General features: G+C 50.5%; 1 protein-coding gene across 1 annotated transcript; it reads right to left on the reverse strand.

The window, feature by feature from the left end:
- Positions 1–358: 358 nt before the first annotated feature.
- Positions 359–14,243, reverse strand: LOC134008583 (mucin-2-like). Its single transcript, XM_062448016.1, has 11 exons — positions 14,161–14,243; positions 13,201–13,296; positions 12,605–12,925; positions 12,119–12,439; positions 11,486–11,896; positions 2,329–10,503; positions 1,960–1,996; positions 1,344–1,577; positions 1,079–1,238; positions 754–823; positions 359–647 (listed from the first exon to the last, which is right to left on the reverse strand). Exons 2-11 carry the CDS (start codon positions 13,274–13,276, stop codon positions 634–636), a joined length of 9,819 nt encoding a protein of 3,272 aa, XP_062304000.1. The 5' UTR covers positions 13,277–13,296; positions 14,161–14,243; the 3' UTR covers positions 359–633.
- Between the last annotated feature and the right edge of the window lie 2,963 nt (positions 14,244–17,206).

The following is a 17,206-nucleotide window of genomic DNA, read 5'->3' on the forward strand; positions in this document are numbered from 1 at the left end:
TCAGTGTTCACTTGGCACAAGAACCTGCTTGGCTAGAGTCGTTGCATTGTTTGGTGGCATGACACTAAAGCATGACCCTTATCCCTTATAGCCTACACACTGAGAAAAGATGAATACTTTCACTTTCAAAATAAAAGTAATAGTACAGTTTTTGCTTTGAGTTTTGTCTCAAGACTTTCATACGACAGGAAAGTATACAGCAGTATAAATACGCATGGCTGAATAATTATTAAGGACAGCCTTTTCTTGTTTGTTAATACTTCGCTTGTCTTTTGCCTAGACATATGATTTGATCAACTCTGGGAATCAGTCTAAGATCCCAGGGCTATTGTTAGCCCAATGAGTGAAGCTTTCTGTATATCAGACAAGTTCCGTTTATTAAATTACAAGTCACGTGTCAGGAACCCGAAAAAACATTTAAACCTTAGGAATATTTTCTAAGATGGCAGTGCAGTGATACAAGTACATTTTCATCAGGTTGCAGGATAATACAGAAATCTTCCAAAGGTTACACAGTGAAACATTCCAGTTTACATTAGACAGTAGAGATTATGTCGTGGTCACCATGATTATGGCTACATGTTGTTTTTCCAGAAATCAGTTCTGAGGGAGGAGTGACATCATCAGCCCACTCTAGACTCTGGTCCCTGAAAGGTCAGAGGTCAGACACAAACACATTCTTACTTTAGAGACCTTCACTGTGACATCATCATGATTGACAGATCGGGAGGCGGGGCTGAAGCCCATACTCACAGGTGATTGGTCCGATGGTCAGGGGCTTGAGGGACTCAGAGACAGAGCGGGCCGTCCTTCTAGAGCACACCTGTAGAGAGAGACGGAGAGAACGGAGAAAGTTAGGAAAAAAATCTCAAAGGGAATTGGAGAGTGAGAGAGAGATTTTAAGTACAAGAGAGACGAGAGGCATAGAGACCAGAGACAAAGAGACCAGAGACAGAGAGACCAGACGCAGAGACACCAGAGGCAGAGAGACCAGAGGGAGAGAGACCAGAGGCAGAGAGACCAGAGGCAGAGAGACCAGAGAGTCAGAGAGGGCAGGGAGGAGGATGGGAGGACTCACAGGAGAGCAGGAGGAGCTCCTCTGGTCACACAGGTTGAGGCTGCAGTGCAGGTAGACGTCCCTGTAGTCCCCCTGGAACAGGAACAGCAGCGCAGAGAAGCGAGCCTGGAGGGACAAGCCACTCTCCTCCACGGTCACCTGGTGACGGTCGGTAGGACACCTGTAGGAGGAGAGAGAGAGAGAGAGGGAAAATAAACACAAATCTCTCTTCAGCTGATTTTACACACACACAAACACACACACGTCAATATTCAGGGTCACATACTTGTGCTGGATGAGGAGGTATTTCAGGAGGTCATTAGGATCAGGGGAGTGGGTGGCGTAGCAGTCCTCCAGAACGACCACAAAGCGTCCAATCTCGGTCTCTTCAACAGACACGCCCACATGCAGGACGGAGCCCAGGGGCAGAGTGACCGGGCCTGCTGGGTAAGGAGCTGTGTAGCTGGAGTTGGGGAACAGGGACATGGAGGCCCTGGCATTGGGACCCCTGCCTGACAGCCTGACAAGATAGGATGGAACCACAAAACAACAGGGTCAAAGTATTGTGTGTGTGCATGTGTGATGTCAGTATGTGTGTGGGTGTGATGTCAGTGTGTGTGTGTTGTCAGTGTGTGTGTGTGTGTGTGTGTTGTGAGTGTGTGTGTGTGTGATGTCAGTGTGTGTGTGTGATGTCAGTGTGTGCGTGTTTGTTGTCAGTGTGTTTGTGTGTGATGTCAGTGTGTGATGTCAGTGTGTGCGTGTTTGTTGTCAGTGTGTTTGTGTGTGATGTCAGTGTGTGATGTCAGTGTGTGCGTGTTTGTTGTCAGTGTGTGTGTGTGTGTGTGTTTTGTCAGTGTGTGTGTGTGTTTTGTCAGTGTGTGTGTGTGTGTGTGTTAACCTACACCAGGTAAGGTCTGATGGTCACGTCCAGGTCGTTCTCTAACGGACATTCAGGAAAATTGATTAGTAAAAAGTTGAATTTGTTTATAAGAATTAGTTGAAATATCAGTATTTGATATAATTAGCAGTAATATTTACTATATACACTCAAAAAGGAAATACATTAACAACAAATAAGTGAATGATTTAATAAAACGTAAACTAACGAGTACTGGAAGTATATGTGAGTTAGTCAGTGCATGGACATCCGAGAGAAAACTTGGATATAGGGGATTAATCCTTTGAAATATTATTTTCCTTATACCCTATGATTTTGGTTGACAAGAGACTTTGAGACATACATTGCTAGGCATTAATCCATTCACACTCACCCTCGCAAAGCACCCCTGCATCGTCTCCATGACCACAGTTGTGTGCGCCGAAGGGCAGATGGCTGCAGTTTGTCAGGGACGACTCTAACCCCGAACACCTGACATCGTCCAGCCAGATGGGCCCACTGCCCAGGGAGAATCTAGCACTGGTGAGGGTAGACAGGGCATAGCCACAGCCCAGCTGTCTGCACACCACCCGGGCATGGCTCAGACTCCAGATGTCGTCACACACCGTCCCCCACTGGCCCTGGTGGTAGATCTCCACTCTGCCAGAGCAGGTACTGTAGCCCTCAGCCAGACGTAACTCGCCCTCCACTTCTGAAGGGGTGGTGGGTGTGGAGGTGATGGGAGGAGAGATGGGTGTGGAAATGATGGAAGGAGAGGTGGGTGTGGAGGTGATGGGAGGAGAGGTGGGTGTGGAAGTGATGGGAAGAGAGGTGGGTGTGGAGGTGATGGGAAGAGAGGTAGGTGTGGAAGAGATGGGAAGAGAGGTGGGTGTGGAGGTGATGGGAAGAGAGGTGGGTGTGGAGGTGATGGGAGGAGAGGTGGGTGTGGAGGTGATGAGAAGAGAGGTGGGTGTGGAGGTCTTTGGAGGAAAGGTGGGTGTGGAGGTGATGGGAAGAGAGGTGGGTGTGGAGGTCTTTGGAGGAAAGGTGGCTGTGGAGGTGATAGGAAGAGAGGTGGGTGTGGAGGAGATGGGAGGAGAGCTGGGTGTGGAGGTGATGGGAAGAGAGGTAGGTGTGGAGGAGATGGGAAGAGAGGTGGGTGTGGAGGTCTTTGGAGGAGAGGTGGGTGTGGAGGTGATGGGAGGAGAGGTAGGTGTGGAGGAGATGAGAGGAGAGGTGGGTGTGGAGGTGATGGGAAGAGAAGTGGGTGTGGAGGTGATGGGAGGAGAGGTGGGTGTGGAAGTGATGGGAGGAGAGGTGGGTGTGGAGGTGATGGGAAGAGAGGTGGGTGTGGAGGTGATGGGAGGAGAGGAGGGTGTGGAGGTTATGGGAGGAGAGGTGGGTGTGGAGGTCTTGGGAGGAGATGTGGGTGTGGAGGTGATGGGAGGAAAGGTGGGTGTGGAGGTTAAGGGAGAAGAGGTGGGTGTGGAGGTGTTGGGAGGAGAGGTGGGTGTGGAGGTGATGGGAGGAGAGGTGGGTGTGGAGGAGATGGGAGGAGAGCTGGGTGTGGAGGTGATGGGAGGAGAGGTGGGTGTGGAAGTGATGGGAGGAGAGGTGGGTGTGGAGGAGATGGGAGGAGAGCTGGGTGTGGAGGTGATGGGAGGAGAGCTGGGTGTGGAGGTGATGGGAGGAGAGGTAGGTGTGGAGGAGATGGGAAGAGAGGTGGGTGTGAAGGTCTTTGGAGGAGAGGTGGGTGTGGAGGTTAAGGGAGAAGAGGTGGGTGTGGAGGTCTTTGGAGGAGAGGTGGCTATGGAGGTAATGGGAAGAGAGGTGGGTGTGGAGGTGATGGGAGAAGAGGGGGGTGTGGAGGTGATGGGAGGAGAGGTGGGTGTGGAGGTGATGGGAAGAGAGGTGGGTGTGGAGGTGATGGGAGAAGAGGTGGGTGTGGAGGTGTTGGGAGGAGAGGTGGGTGTGGAAGTGATGGGAGGAGAGGTGGGTGTGGAGGTGATGGGAAGAGAGGTGGGTGTGGAGGTGATGGGAGGAGAGGAGGGTGTGGAGGTTATGGGAAGAGAGGTGGGTGTGGAGGTCTTGGGAGGAGAGGTGGGTGTGGAGGTGATGGGAGGAAAAGTGGGTGTGGAGGTTAAGGGAGAAGAGGTGGGTGTGGAGGTGTTGGGAGGAGAGGTGGGTGTGGAGGTGATGGGAGGAGAGGTGGGTGTGGAGGTCTTGGGAGGAGAGGTGGGTGTGGAGGTGATGGGAGGAGAGGTGGGTGTGGAAGTGATGGGAGGAGAGGTGGGTGTGGAGGAGATGGGAGGAGAGCTGGGTGTGGAGGTGATGGGAGGAGAGGTAGGTGTGGAGGAGATGGGAAGAGAGGTGGGTGTGGAGGTCTTTGGAGGAGAGGTGGGTGTGGAGGTTAAGGGAGAAGAGGTGGGTGTGGAGGTCTTTGGAGGAGAGGTGGCTATGGAGGCAATGGGAAGAGAGGTGGGTGTGGAGGTGATGGGAGGAGAGGTGGGTGTGGAAGTGATGGGAAGAGAGGTGGGTGTGGAGGAGATGGGAGGAGAGGTGGGTGTGGAGGAGATGGGAGGAGATGTGGCTGTGGAGGTGATGGGAGGAGAGGTGGCTGTGGAGGTGATGGGAAGAGAAGTGGGTGTGGAGGTGATGGGAGGAGAGGTGATGGGAGGAGAGGTAGGTGTGGAGGTGATGGGAAGAGAGGTTGGTGTGGAGATGATGGGAGGAGAAGTGGCTGTGGAGGTGATGGGAGGAGAGGTGGGTGTGGAGGTGATGGGAGGAGAGGTGGGTGTGGAGGTGATGGGAGGAGAGGTGGGTGTGGAGGTGATGGGAGGAGAGATGGGTGTGGAAATGATGGAAGGAGAGGTGGGTGTGGAGGTGATGGGAGGAGAGGTGGGTGTGGAAGTGATGGGAAGAGAGGTGGGTGTGGAGGTGATGGGAAGAGAGGTAGGTGTGGAAGAGATGGGAAGAGAGGTGGGTGTGGAGGTGATGGGAAGAGAGGTGGGTGTGGAGGTGATGGGAGGAGAGGTGGGTGTGGAGGTGATGAGAAGAGAGGTGGGTGTGGAGGTCTTTGGAGGAAAGGTGGGTGTGGAGGTGATGGGAAGAGAGGTGGGTGTGGAGGTCTTTGGAGGAAAGGTGGCTGTGGAGGTGATAGGAAGAGAGGTGGGTGTGGAGGAGATGGGAGGAGAGCTGGGTGTGGAGGTGATGGGAAGAGAGGTAGGTGTGGAGGAGATGGGAAGAGAGGTGGGTGTGGAGGTCTTTGGAGGAGAGGTGGGTGTGGAGGTGATGGGAGGAGAGGTAGGTGTGGAGGAGATGAGAGGAGAGGTGGGTGTGGAGGTGATGGGAAGAGAAGTGGGTGTGGAGGTGATGGGAGGAGAGGTGGGTGTGGAAGTGATGGGAGGAGAGGTGGGTGTGGAGGTGATGGGAAGAGAGGTGGGTGTGGAGGTGATGGGAGGAGAGGAGGGTGTGGAGGTTATGGGAGGAGAGGTGGGTGTGGAGGTCTTGGGAGGAGAGGTGGGTGTGGAGGTGATGGGAGGAAAGGTGGGTGTGGAGGTTAAGGGAGAAGAGGTGGGTGTGGAGGTGTTGGGAGGAGAGGTGGGTGTGGAGGTGATGGGAGGAGAGGTGGGTGTGGAGGAGATGGGAGGAGAGCTGGGTGTGGAGGTGATGGGAGGAGAGGTGGGTGTGGAAGTGATGGGAGGAGAGGTGGGTGTGGAGGAGATGGGAGGAGAGCTGGGTGTGGAGGTGATGGGAGGAGAGCTGGGTGTGGAGGTGATGGGAGGAGAGGTAGGTGTGGAGGAGATGGGAAGAGAGGTGGGTGTGAAGGTCTTTGGAGGAGAGGTGGGTGTGGAGGTTAAGGGAGAAGAGGTGGGTGTGGAGGTCTTTGGAGGAGAGGTGGCTATGGAGGTAATGGGAAGAGAGGTGGGTGTGGAGGTGATGGGAGAAGAGGGGGGTGTGGAGGTGATGGGAGGAGAGGTGGGTGTGGAGGTGATGGGAAGAGAGGTGGGTGTGGAGGTGATGGGAGAAGAGGTGGGTGTGGAGGTGTTGGGAGGAGAGGTGGGTGTGGAAGTGATGGGAGGAGAGGTGGGTGTGGAGGTGATGGGAAGAGAGGTGGGTGTGGAGGTGATGGGAGGAGAGGAGGGTGTGGAGGTTATGGGAAGAGAGGTGGGTGTGGAGGTCTTGGGAGGAGAGGTGGGTGTGGAGGTGATGGGAGGAAAAGTGGGTGTGGAGGTTAAGGGAGAAGAGGTGGGTGTGGAGGTCTTGGGAGGAGAGGTGGGTGTGGAGGTGATGGGAGGAGAGGTGGGTGTGGAAGTGATGGGAGGAGAGGTGGGTGTGGAGGAGATGGGAGGAGAGCTGGGTGTGGAGGTGATGGGAGGAGAGGTAGGTGTGGAGGAGATGGGAAGAGAGGTGGGTGTGGAGGTCTTTGGAGGAGAGGTGGGTGTGGAGGTTAAGGGAGAAGAGGTGGGTGTGGAGGTCTTTGGAGGAGAGGTGGCTATGGAGGCAATGGGAAGAGAGGTGGGTGTGGAGGTGATGGGAGGAGAGGTGGGTGTGGAAGTGATGGGAAGAGAGGTGGGTGTGGAGGAGATGGGAGGAGAGGTGGGTGTGGAGGAGATGGGAGGAGATGTGGCTGTGGAGGTGATGGGAGGAGAGGTGGCTGTGGAGGTGATGGGAAGAGAAGTGGGTGTGGAGGTGATGGGAGGAGAGGTGATGGGAGGAGAGGTAGGTGTGGAGGTGATGGGAAGAGAGGTTGGTGTGGAGATGATGGGAGGAGAAGTGGCTGTGGAGGTGATGGGAGGAGAGGTGGGTGTGGAGGTGATGGGAGGAGAGGTGGGTGTGGAGGTGATGGGAGGAGAGGTGGGTGTGGAGGTGATGGGAGGAGAGCTGGGTGTGGAGGTGATGGGAAGAGAGGTGGGTGTGGAGGTGATGGGAGGAGAGCTGGGTGTGGAGGTGATGGGAAGAGAGGTGGGTGTGGAGGGGATGGGAGGAGAGGTGGGAGTAGAGGTGATGGCAGGAGAGGTGGGTGTGGAGGTGATGGGAAGAGAGGTGGGTTTGGAAGAGATGGGAAGAGAGGTGGGTGTGGAGGTGATGGGAGGAGAGGTGGGTGTGGAGGTGTTGGGAGGAGAGGTGGCTGTGGAGGTGATGGGAGGAGAGGTGGGTGTGGAGTTCTTTGGAGGAAAGGTGGCTATGGAGGTGATGGGAAGAGAGGTGGCTGTGGAGGTGATGGGAAGAGAGGTGGGTGTGGAGGTGATGGGAAGAGAGGTGGGTGTGGAGGAGATGGGAGCAGAGCTGGGTGTGGAGGTGATGGGAAGAGAGGTGGGTGTGGAGGTGATGGGAAGAGAGGTGGGTGTGGAGGTGATGGGAAGAGAGGTGGGTGTGGAGGTGATGGGAGGAGAGGTGGGTGTGGAGGTGTTGGGAGGAGAGGTGGGTGTGGAGGTGATGGGAGGAGAGGTGGGTGTGGAGGTGATGGGAGGCGAGGTGGGAGTAGAGGTGATGGGAGGAGAGGTGGGGGTGGAGGTGATGGGAAGTGAGGTGGGTTTGGAGGTGACGGGAGGAGAGGTGGGTGTCGAGGAGATGGGAGGAGTAGTGGCTGTGGAGGTGATGGGAGGAGAGGTGGGTGTCGAGGAGATGGGAGGAGAGGTGGGTGTGGAGGTCTTGGGAGGAGAGTTGGGTGTGGAGGTTATGGGAGGAGATGTGGGTGTGGAGGTGTTGGGAGGAGAGTTGGGTGTGGAGGTCTTGGGAGGAGAGTTGGGTGTGGAGGTTATGGGAGGAGATGTGGGTGTGGGGGTGTTGGGAGGAGATGTGGGTGTAGAGGTGATGGAAGGAGAGGTGGGTGTGGAGGTGTTGGGAGGAGATGTGGGTGTGGAGGTGTTGGGAGGAGAGGTGGGTGTGGAGGTGATGGAAGGAGAGGTGGGTGTGGAGGTCTTGGGAGGAGAGTTGGGTGTGGAGGTGATGGGAGGAGAGGTGGGTGTGGAGGTGTTGGGAGGAGAGGTGGGTGTGGAGGTGATGGAAGGAGAGGTGGGTGTGGAGGTGTTGGGAGGAGAGGTGGGTGTGGAGGTGATGGAAGGAGAGGTGGGTTTGGAGGTGATGGAAGGAGAGGTGGGTTTAGAGGTCTTGGGAGGAGAGTTGGGTGTGGAGGTGATGGGAGGAGAGGTGGGTGTGGAGGTGATGGGAGGAGAGGTGGGTGTGGAGGTGTTGGGTGTGGAGGTGTTGGGAGGAGAGGTGGGTGTGGAGGTGATGGAAGGAGAGTTGGCTGTGGAGGTTATGGGAGGAGAGTTGGCTGTGGAGGTTATGGGAGGAGAGGTGGGTGTGGAGGTGTTGGGAGGAGAGGTGGCTATGGAGGTGATGGGAGGAGAGGTGGGTGTGGAGGTGTTGGGAGGAGAGGTGGCTATGGAGGTGATGGGAGGAGAGGTGGGTGTGGAGGTGTTGGGAGTAGAGGTGGCTATGGAGGTGATGGGAAGAGAGGTGGCTGTGGAGGTGTTGGGAGGAGAGGTGGGTGTGGAGGTGTTGGGAGGAGAGGTGGGTGTGGAGGTGATGGGAGGAGAGGTGGGTGTGGAGGTGTTGGGAGGAGAGGTGGCTATGGAGGTGATGGGAGGAGAGGTGGGTGTGGAGGTCTTTGGAGGAGAGGTGGCTATGGAGGTGATGGGAAGAGAGGTGGCTGTGGAGGTGATGGGAAGAGAGGTGGGTGTGGAGGTGATGGGAGGAGAGGTGGGTGTGGAGGTGATGGGAGGAGAGGTGGGTGTGGAAGTGATGGGAAGAAAGGTGGGTGTGGAGGTGATGGGAGGAGAAGTGGGTGTGGAGGTGTTGGGAGGAGAGGTGGGTGTGGAGGGGATGGGAGGAGAGGTGGGTGTGGAGGTCTTGGGAGGAGAGTTGGGTGTGGAGATGATGGGAGGAGAGGTGGCTGTGGAGGTGATGGGAAGAGAGGTGGCTATGGATGTGATGGGAAGAGAGGTGGGTGTGGAGGAGATGGGAGGAGAGCTGGGTGTGGAGGTGATGGGAAGAGAGGTGGGTGTGGAGGTGATGGGAGGAGAGCTGGGTGTGGAGGTGATGGGAGGAGAGGTGGGTGTGGAGGAGATGGGAGGAGAGGTGGGTGTGGAGGTGATGGGAGGAGAGGTGGGGGTGGAGGTGATGGGAAGAGAGGTGGGTTTGGAGGTGATGGGAGGAGAGGTGGGTGTCGAGGAGATGGGAGGAGAAGTGGCTGTGGAGGTGATGGGAAGAGAAGTGGGTGTGGAGGTGGTAGAGGGAGTGTTGGATAATGAAGTGGATGTAGAGCTTAAGGTAGAGGAAGGAAAACTGGGTATTGAGGTGCGTGGAAAACTGCTGAGCTTATAGGTGGATGTAGAGATGGAGGTGGAGGTGTCAGGAGAAGAGATTAATCTGGAGGTGGAGGTGTCTGGATTAGTTATAGGTATAGAGGTGGATGTGGCAGAAGTGGAGGTGGAAAAGGATGTGCTGGGTGTGGAGGTAGAGAAAGATGTGGTGGAGGTGGAGGGAGGTGTGCTGGGTATGGAGGTGGAGGGAGATGTGCTGGGTCTGGAGGTGGAGGGAGATGTGCTGGGTAAGGAGGTGGAGGGAGATGTGCTGGGTCTGGAGGTGGAGTGAGATGTGCTGGGTCTGGAGGTGGAGGGAGATGTGCTGGGTAAGGAGGTGGAGGGAGATGTGCTGGGTGTGGAGGTGGAGGGAAATGTGCTGGGTAAGGATGTGGAGGGAGATGTGCTGGGTCTGGAGGTGGAGGGAGATGTGCTGGGTATGGAGGTGGAGGGAGATGTGCTGGGTATGGAGGTGGAGGGAGATGTGCTGGGTAAGGAGGTGGAGGGAGATGTGCTGGTTATGGAGGTGGAGGGAGATGTGCTGGGTAAGGAGGTGGAGGGAGATGTGCTGGGTAAGGAGGTGGAGGGAGATGTGCTGGGTAAGGTGGAGGGAGATGTGCTGGGTAAGGTGGAGGGAGATGTGCTGGGTGTGGAGGTGGAGAGAGATGTGCTGGGTAAGGAGGTGGAGGGAGATGTGCTGGGTGTGGAGGTGGAGAGAGATGTGCTGGGTAAGGAGGTGGAGGGAGATGTGCTGGGTAAAGAGGTGGAGGGAGGTGTGCTGGGTAAGGAGGTGGAGGGAGGTGTGCTGGGTATGGAGGTGGAGTGAGATGTGCTGGGTATGGATGTGGAGTGAGATGTGCTGGGTATGGATGTGGAGGGAGATGTGCTGGGTAAGGAGGTGGAGGGAGATGTGCTGGGTAAGGAGGTGGAGGGAGATGTGCTGGGTAAGGAGGTGGAGGGAGGTGTGCTGGGTAAGGAGGTGGAGGGAGGTGTGCTGGGTGTGGAGTGAGATGTGCTGGGTATGGATGTGGAGGGAGATGTGTTGGGTAAGGAGGTGGAGGGAGATGTGCTGGGTGTGGAGGTGGATGTGCTGGGTGTGGAGGTGGATGTGCTGGGTGTGGAGGTGGATGTGCTGGGTGTGGAGGTGGATGTGCTGGGTGTGGAGGTGGATGTGCTGGGTGTGGATGTGGAGGTGGAGGGAGATGTGCTGGATCTGGAGGTGGTGGTGGGGCCAGGAAACGTGGTGACCACTGGACCAACTGGGGGAGAGAATTATCAATATGGGATAATGCAGTTGTACGTAAAGTGAAAATATAAACTGACAATGAACATCAAATGTAATCTTCCAAAAAGATATGAATATTTAAATTATAATAAAGCTACTAACTAATACGTTGAAGAAGTGAAGGAATCTTAATTACATAATGTGTGAATAAATCTGTTTATTAAAGGTCCCATGGCAACAAAAATTTCACTTTATGAGGTTTTTTAACATTAATATGAGTTCCCATAGCTTGCCAATGAGAAAATGAGCTACGACCGTGCAAGCGCGATATTGGTTTTTCCTCAAGAGACATCATGGCTTGCAAACGACCGAAGCATGGCAGTTAGCCCTGCCCCTCTTCTCCTCATAGCATTTAAAGCTACACACACAAAAATGGCATGTCCTAAGGAAAGCTCATTGTGGGAATGCTCGTAGTGGCTGTAATTCTGCACCAAGGCTGAAGTTCGGGAAACAGACTTCAGATACAGTATTAGGTCAAAAACAGGATGTCATGGGACCTTTAATGGCTGAACAAGTGAACACATATTGAATTTGAATCATTAAAAGGCAGGGTAGGCAAGTTTTGCGACCCTTGCAATTTTAGCTAGAGTTTGAGAGGATTCAAATCAAAATATCCCACCCTCCCTTAAAATCCACTCCTCCAAAACATATGACCCTGACTACTGCTGGGAGGTAGGTAGGTAAGGCAAGTAGCCCATCCAATCATTGCATTCGGTCAGAACGCTGTCCCATCATTAGTGCAGGTCCAACCTTAATGATTGGTTGTGTTTTTTTACAGTCCTGCGAGGCCCACAGATATCGGATTTATTTCATTTTAGTGTCAAAACTTTGAATTTACTGGATGCAATCAGGATGTGAAGTATTTTTCAGCAAACTACAAAAAAGTGATTCTCAACAACATTACCTACCTTGCCTTTAAAGAACTGGTCAACAATCAGACACTGGTTCCTACTCACCCTCACAGACGATTCCAGCCTCTTCACCATGACTACAGTCATGGGAGCCGAAGCCCCGATGGCTGCAGTCTATCAGTAAGGACTCAGACCCAGAGCACCTGACATCGTCCATCCAGATGGGCCCGCTGCCCTGGCCGAAGCTGGACATGGTGGGGGCAGAGAGGGCACGGCCACAGCCCAGCTGTCTGCACACCACCTGGGCATGGCTCAGACTCCAGATGTCGTCACACACCGTCCCCCACTGGCCCCGGTGGTAGAGCTCCACTCTGCCAGAGCAGGCACTGTTCCCCCCACCCAAACGCACATCCGCTTCCCTGGGGGTGGAGTTGGAGGGCTCCAGGGTGGGGGTGACGGGGTCACTGTTGCCAGTAGTGGGAGATGTTGTTGTGAAGATGGAGACCACTTGGCCCACTAGGGAAAAAGATGACATACGCCTGTTTAAGGAGCTGTGTGTACAGTGTTAATACTGAATGAATAACAAAGGAATTCATCAATAAAAGTGTGAAAGTAAATAAATACATGAGTGAACAAAACACAAACGAAAATAAGGAAAAATATAAATACCTCAAATGTTTCTAACCACACCCTTAGTTGAAGACATTGGTCCCTCAACATTCATCCATTCACACTCACCCTCACAGACCACCCCTGCGTCTTCATGATGGGTACAGTTGTGGGGTCCAAAGCCCTGGTGACGGCAATCCATCAGGGAGGACTCCCACCCCGAGCACCCCACGCCGTCCAGCCAGATGGGCCCGCTGCCCTCGTTGAAGCTGGAACTGGTGGGGGCAGAGAGGGCACGGCCACAGCCCAGCTGTCTGCACACCACCCGGGCATGGCTCAGACTCCAGATGTCATCACACACCGTCCCCCACTGGTCCTGGTGGTAGATCTCCACTCTGCCAGAGCAGGCGTTGTCAGGGTAACCGTTGACCAATCTCAGAGGAGCACTGGCTGTAACAGGAGACACGATCCTGACTCATAGGTAGTTGCATTGAGAGGAATACATTGAAATTGCGTGTGAAAAGCTTCCTTTTTGCTTATTCATGGGTAATTACAATTCTGACACTCAAATCACAAAAAACCTTGATTGCTAAACATTCACTCATTCACACTCACCCTCACAGACCACCCCGGCATCTTCACCGTGCCAGCAGTTGTGGGCGCCGAAGACTTGGTGACGACACTCTGCCAGGGAGGACTCCGACCCTGAGCACGACACATCGTCCAGCCAGATGGGCCCACGGCCCTGGCCAAACTTACCTTGGGTGATGGGAAACACCGCGTGGCCACAGCCCAGCTGCCTGCACACCACCTGGGCGTCCGACAACTCCCAGAAGTCATCACACACCGTTCCCCACAGGCCCTGGTGATAGATCTCCACTCTGCCAGAGCAGGCGTTGTCAGGGTAACCGTTGACCAATCTCAGAGCAGAATCTGCTGTAATTACAGATGTACCATATGATCCTAGCTTTCACAGAGTCATAGAAATTTTGTTTTTAGTAGCCTTTCATAATTTAATATGATAACAATAATTTAATATCTGGAATACACCAAGATAATTCTGTCTGTCCGGGAACACATTGTTTATTATCTTGCAGGAACACACACTTGTACATGACACTACTTTGGGTATTGTATGTGGATATTAATGTGGATACATTGATCAAACAGGGAGCCTATAATGACAACTGTCTCGTCACTGCACAGCCTACCTGAGGTGACTCCGCCAACAGCCTGTATGGACAGGAACAACAGCAAACCCTCTGACATCATCATTGTGCGCCACATCCTTCAGATCAGACATTAACCTGACAGGAAGCCTTGCGTTAATGCATATTGATTTGATATTGATATTACGAATGCCATTATAGATGTATAATGTGTTAATTAAATTGAATAAAGATCTTGAAAAAAAACAGGAAACATTAAGAACACCAGGACAGACACACTCTGATTGGCTGAAGTATATATCAGGCAACTGCATAAAACTACATTCTGGAAGGGCAAAATTCGATTACAATTTGCTATTCTGACTATATTCATTTGTTAAAAACGTACCAAAAAGTGATTCTCGTCATTTTAATTACAGTCTAGTTTCCAGGTATAGGACTAAACAAGGATTTTAAACAGACCGAAAACACATAGCCTAATCATTGGAAACATTAGGCCCACTATAGTCTATAATCACGTAAATGTCATGCCTGATTCCGCTACAAACTGCAAACACTTATTTTGCCAAAATTGTGATTGTTTCTTGTAGCCTAAACAAATTTTGTTTCACAAGCACATATCTTTGCAATTACCACGTACATAGGCTACAGTAAGGTTATGTGTAGGTTATGTGCCTGGTATCTGTAAAATCCGTAAAATCCGTTTTTAGCAGAGAATCACTTTTTGCCCAGCACCGGCGTTAGGAGTGGGTTCAGCCCACACAAATGTGCGTCTTGCCCACGCAATATGGCCTGGCCTATATTGCCGAAGCACAGGCTATAACTAGGTTATATGGACAGCTCGGAGTCTCTTATCGAGTAGTAGGCTAGGCCTACAACATCATTAGTTCTAAAACACAGATACATTCCACAATTTCATCCCGACCTCACATGTAAAAGCTGATTGTTGAGACTGGACCTTAATACATTTTTGTTAAATACCCCAACTTAGTTTGTTCATACCTTTTGTAATCCCTTTTGTTGTTTCAGCAGTCAGTAAGTGTTTCTGACGATTCATTGCGTTGCACTCCTTTGCAATGATTGAGCTAGAAGTGTCAAAGTAATTTATGGTAAGGATCATCTAGCCGAAACATAACATTTCTTTAAATTTGTCAGGGAATCTCATTCGCTTCCACCGTAAATGGGGTAGCCTGAGCTTTGATTCCTTTGTTTCATATTTTCAATATTCGTTGTGGCTGCGCGGAATTGGGTTGAAATTGATTCCACGGAGAGCTGTGCGTCAACTCTGCAGGGTCATTGCTTGGGTGTTTATATTTAACATGTTTATTTTTTGCATCCTATGACTCAGAGGTTTTGGGTCTATGTCTGACTGAAAATGTAGTTTATATCGAGTTTATTTAACTGTAGAATAATAATAACAATAGCCTAATAATAATAATAATAACGGCTATTAATAGGCTGATAATGAACTCCAACAAACACATTCTCCATCTAGTCAACTATTTACACATTTATCTATGTGACTGTAGCATAACATTACACCAGAAAACGATACACACAAGCATGACATGGTTTATTTAAGGAAGACCATCATACCAATCGCGATTAAGGTTTTTTTTAAGAAAAGAAAAAGCTTGATAAATTTAGCATAGCTTGCTAAATTAACTAGCTACCTAGCAAGTTTATGCATATCCTAGCCTTCTGCCATAGACATATTATTATTACTAAATAATCATATTATTAACATATATGTTACCCTATAGGCCTACAGTTGAGGTAGGGGAGTCTCTGGCATCATTTATGTTAGAATATTCTAACCAGCAGCAAATGAAACGTTATGGTCTAAGCTATAATTAAATATTTTTAAATGCTGGTTGGCACACAATATGGGTTTGGTTGGCACAATGTTAACATGCTAGAGTTACACAAAATGAAGCAAGCAATAGAAACAATTTGAACATTTAATAGTATATTTTAAGCAATTCATCATTTAATAACATGTTTTATGCAATTAATTATAAGGAATGTATATTTGAACCCTAAGCCTATCCCTAATCCTCAGGATTAGGCAAAAAGAATGAAGACCGAAATGTTGACAACAATGTTCTTATTAGACAACATTTAAAGGGACAGTAACCACAACAGGAGCCGAACAGTAGCCCTACTAGTAGCCCTCCTCTACCATCACACGTATAAATACATGTTTTACCACTTTTTTTTTATTATATGCTTATATCTTCAAAATCACTGTGCCAACCAACCCCACTCAAATTTAACCCAACTTTGTGATGAGGGATGTTAGCCAGCTACCATCCTTCATTACAGACTTGCACATTTTAAATGAAAATGTAACTGATTCCTATGTCTATTAACTACACGTAACACATTTCCAATATCTTTCTCTGACACCGTTTTATAATACATTTAGTCCACAGACCACTTTTAACTTTTGATACCATAAAAGTGAAATGTTACCCTCACCAACGCGCGACAGCGCCCAATCGAATAAATAAAAAGAATCGTCTCCGTTTTAGCCGTTATCACAGGTCTAAATGTTGGTATAGCTTTCAGGGCTCTCAAGTCTCACGCATTTCAACCAGATCACATGCACGCTTTCACGCAACACCTTGTATTTCTCTCCCACGCTGAGAAGTAGGGCTCCCAAGGGAGATCTTGTCCCGCTGTATACAATTAATGGACGAGGCGCCGGTGTTGGCAAACGGAGGTACATTTTCTGCCGAGTTGAGAGCTGTCTCGTCTCGAGATAAACCCACTACCAGCCAATCAGAAACACCAGCACCCCGAACACACATTCGTAGCCTACTTACATGTCATCTACTTGGTCTCCGGGCTTCCGAGCGAAAAGAATACCGACAACCCAGGATGCCTGTTCATGTATGCACGTGGGCGTGTCTTCTGTGAGATACACCTGTTGTTCTCGCGGGTGTTTATTGCAGAGTGCGTACACATGCGTTGCTTCCGTCAAGTATACATTTATTCTGTCTATGGAGTGACATGTCCATGTCACCCTTTGTAAAATAAAAAAAACAAACAAATGAAAAACGGACTTCAAGTGAGTACATCTCACCGATAGGCACAACATCAGCCGCTGCAAGAGAACACAGCCTGCCGGTTGCTTTCGCACTAAGCCCTGCTACACTAGCCATCCTCCCGGCTAGATAAGACAGAAGTCCTGGCGGAGTCAGACTACCAGGCCAGTGCCATAAACTCGCGCTAAACCCCAAGTGATAGTCTTTAAGGTTTGACCAATTAGAGCTAATCCCGTCAGTGTTTCCAATTTAAAAATTTAAATTTCCCATTTAGATTCAGCAACTTTTCAGACTACCATGGCAACTTTTATTTGCTGCCAGGGTTGAAATAAGCACATATTTGCTTCCACACAAAATAAATAAATAAACAAATCGTGAGTGAGTAAAGACGGGGACGTTTTTTTTACTTTGGAGCATTGGGTGTTTTCAGAATTTCACAAACTAGTTAGCAACTTAATGTTTCATGTTTACTAAATTGATTAAAGACTGCCATCTAGTGTAAACATTGAGATTCGCAGTTTAGTAGAAAGAAATGTTGTTCGGACAGATCTTGAATATTGATACTGACACAACATAAAAACAGTATCAGTTGCTAATTGGTATTTTTCTACATGGTGGACCATAGGTACATTTACTGATAATTATTAACTGTATGCTGGATTTTGAAACAGTTGTATCGGCATCACCGTGGAGGACTGTTGTAAAATATGGTCAACAATTCCTGTATTAAAATACAGTTTTATTTCTTTATTTAAATATATATCAATTAATTAGAGACAGACTCCAGCAGGCCTTGATCATTTCAGGAAAAAGATCCTTGCTTTGGTTCCAGATACATGATTAAGATAAAGGAAAAGTATTGGGTTTATTTAGTATACTTATTTCCCAGTGTTCCAACTGTTCCCACATATAAAATTACTACTTAAAAAGTGCAAATCTTCAGTAACCGACCCACTATATAAAGCTTTATATTATAGCGACTATATAAGAGAGTTATT

The sequence above is a fragment of the Osmerus eperlanus genome, chromosome 22 (assembly GCF_963692335.1).
Source record: "Osmerus eperlanus chromosome 22, fOsmEpe2.1, whole genome shotgun sequence".
In the NCBI taxonomy this organism is placed as follows: Eukaryota; Metazoa; Chordata; class Actinopteri; order Osmeriformes; family Osmeridae; genus Osmerus; species Osmerus eperlanus.

What these genes read in the sequence shown, in the direction of transcription:
- LOC134008583 (XM_062448016.1), bottom strand. Translation starts at nt 13,276, where the DNA reads ATGTGGCGCACAATGATGATGTCAGAGGGTTTGCTGTTGTTCCTGTCC. An exon ending in GGCTGGAATCGTCTGTGAGG is followed by an intron (nt 10,504 to 11,485) that starts GTGAGTAGGAAC and finishes TCTCTCCCCCAG; the next exon opens with TTGGTCCAGTGGTCACCACG. An exon ending in TGCAGGGGTGCTTTGCGAGG is followed by an intron (nt 1,997 to 2,328) that starts GTGAGTGTGAAT and finishes AATGTCCGTTAG; the next exon opens with AGAACGACCTGGACGTGACC.